The following is a 2,923-nucleotide window of genomic DNA, read 5'->3' as shown; positions in this document are numbered from 1 at the left end:
CTTTGCGTACAACTTCTTATTTTGAAGAGTTTCTAAAGTAATACGCAAGTGAGTTTCGTGATCTTCTTTCGACTTTGAATATATGAGAATATCATCAATAGAAACGATAACAAAGTCGTCCAAATGAAGAGATCGTCAATACGAGGTAAAGGGTATTTATTACGTACCATAACCCGATTTAGTTCCCGATAGTTAATACACAATCGCATTGATCCATCTTTCTTCTTAACGAATAGGACTGGTGCACCCCACAGAGATACACTGGGTCGAATGAAACCCCGATTAGAAAGATCTTCAAGTTGTTCCTTAAGTTCTTTCCTTTCGGTCGGAGCCATACGATACGGAGCCTTTGATATAGGTGCAGCTCCCGGAACAAGATCAACTGTAAATTCAATTTCCCTTTCCGGAGGAACTCCTGGAAGTTCATCTGGAAAAACGTCTTAAAATTGAATAACAACAGGAATATCTTCAAGTTTAAGGCATACCTCTTTTGGATCTTGTAATGAAGCTAAAAATCCTTCACATCCTTGCCATACCATTGCTTTAACATTTACTTCTGAGATAACACGAGTTCCCTTCTCAGGTGAAACACCCTGGAACACGTATTCGGATTTATTGACGTCACCGAAGATGATTTGTTTGGCTTTGCAGTCGATGGTCACTCGATGTTTAGACAACCAATCCATGCCAAGGATGATATCAAAGTGATCCATTTTCATCGGTAGTAAAGTAACTTCCCGAATTCGATCGCCAATAAATAATGGACAGTTTGAGAATTGACAAAATATACATACTGAACTACCCATAGGAGTAGTAATATGTAATGGAAATTCGGTGGATTGTTCATACGATTTAAGATTTTCTTCAAAGTTTTCAAAAACAATTGAGTGTGTAGCACCTGTATCAAATAAAACATATGCATTTCTATCGTCAATAGAAAGGGTATCAGAAACCATACCCGCAGTAGATTTGTCAACAGATAGTGTAAATACTCGACCACCAGCAGTAGATTGCTTCTCTTTATCTTTAGAATTATCTTTTGGCCCTTGTTTACAATCACGAGCTATATGACCTCGTTGACCACAATTATAATAGGTGCTGGTCATTCGAATACATGGGCCAGGACGATGTCTAAAACCACAATCTTTGCACCGTAACAGAGAAGTTGTATTCGAAAAACCTTTACTAGAAGTTCCTTGAGATGAAATTAGAGGATTGTATTTCAGTTGTTTCCACTGATCTATTAGATTGGTTCCTCGTCCGTTAGAATCTCCTTGAAACACATATTTGTTTCTTTTCATATCCCTATCACCTCGGGAAAATATAGACTCTAGGATAATCCTATCTTAGTTCTACCCATTTCTCACAGATCAAACCTAAATTGTACTACAGGATAATAACCTATAGCTCTGATAACACAACTTGTAACACCCCCGTCCCGCGTGGTCAAACACGGGAGATGCACAATTGGAATAAAAAAAACAACGCGCTATATAAAACAGAACAGCTAATAAAATTTATCAAAAGATAATTACATAACCATAGACGGAGATAACGTGTCTCAAAATATGGTTTCAAAATACCAGTATGTCTACCTTAGTCATCAAAAGTTTAACAAAAGTATGACTTAATGGGTTATCTTCAATATTGTCGTCTCCATAGCTCTTATCCCAAAATCCCTGCTAAGTCATGTACCTGTCGAGGACAAGAAAATCTCGGCTGAGCTTAATGCTCAGTGAACGGATAATAATATAACTAAACAGTGAATATGAGATAACAAGTTCAAAAACAATTTATAATGCCAAGTGATAATCCAAAAGAAAGTCAAAATGCCCCAAAAGCATGTCAAGGGTCCAAAGACCAAACTCCATCACGAGGACGCGTTGTTCCCAAAGGATGATCAGTCCATTCAGGCACAAGTGAGGAAAGGGGTGTGAGCACAACACATCAATCCTCTCCGTGAATTTAACCACGGCCACAATTCATTATCCGATAACGGTTCCTAGGATCGATCCATACGCCCTCTATTCGACCGGTACATAATCAAGTCCACTTTTAAGAACTATAAAAATGAGGACGCCATGATCGTTTTAGTCACCATGGAAACATCTCAATACTGATGCTCCAGTTATTGAGTCTATAGTAGAATGTTTCACAAATAAAGCAATAAAACAAGTCAAGTGATCAAAATGATCCATATTTCGAATAAGAATATAAGTCGTAATTCAAAAGGAAACAAAGTTCAATAACATTTGATAAGCATAAAGGAAATTCAGAACAAATTATTCGGAATTTATCACAGATTAKMCGGATYAGGAAGCCTTACGCAAATGGCTATCCCCGTGTCAAGCGAGATATGGAATCCGTACCTTAACCGAMTTTGACAATTAACGCACGATCAAACGGAAATYYACGATCAAGTTTGATTTGCCCGCGTGCCTAACGAATGCATAACCGGTTACTATTTACAAAGAATAAAAACCGTAACATAACTATTCTAATAAACTTACTTAGGTCTTAATGTACTTAAACAACGTAGACTTCAAGAAGGACAGYCGGATATGAATTGAAAACTYAAACGTAAAACTTAGCATTATTCTCTTTCGATCCAACCGTTTCTGACCCTCTTATTTCTAAGCATTTTTATCTTATTTAGAGACTAATTCAGATTATATTTTCTAAATCAAAGTTGTAGATTGGTATCATATGAGTCTATTGCTTTTTAAATCATCTCATTTGGATCATCCATCTATTTTATATGAATTTTACAAAACTGTAAATTAATTCCGAATACAGTATAAGCAGCCCCAAAAATACACTGTTTCAAGCCACCTAGAGTCATAACTGGATTTTTGACCCTTCAAGAAAGTTGTAATATGCAGTAAGTTCTTTATGTCTGCAAAATACGAGCTTATTCCGACTT

The 2,923-nt window shown here is 36.7% G+C and overlaps 1 protein-coding gene across 1 annotated transcript; it reads right to left on the bottom strand.

The window, feature by feature from the left end:
* Positions 1 to 167: 167 nt before the first annotated feature.
* Positions 168 to 1,301, bottom strand: LOC112503790 (the record flags this gene model as incomplete). The annotated part of the gene is made up of 2 exons (XM_025107789.1): positions 524 to 1,301; positions 168 to 427 (listed from the first exon to the last, which is right to left on the bottom strand). Coding segments are annotated over exons 1-2 (1,038 nt in total), but the record flags the coding sequence as incomplete, so codon positions are not given.
* Between the last annotated feature and the right edge of the window lie 1,622 nt (positions 1,302 to 2,923).

The sequence above is a fragment of the Cynara cardunculus genome, unplaced genomic scaffold (assembly GCF_001531365.2).
Source record: "Cynara cardunculus var. scolymus isolate 2C unplaced genomic scaffold, CcrdV1 Un_Scaffold_3814, whole genome shotgun sequence".
NCBI classification, from domain to species: Eukaryota; Viridiplantae; Streptophyta; class Magnoliopsida; order Asterales; family Asteraceae; genus Cynara; species Cynara cardunculus.
This window is presented reverse-complemented; position numbering and strand designations above follow the sequence as displayed.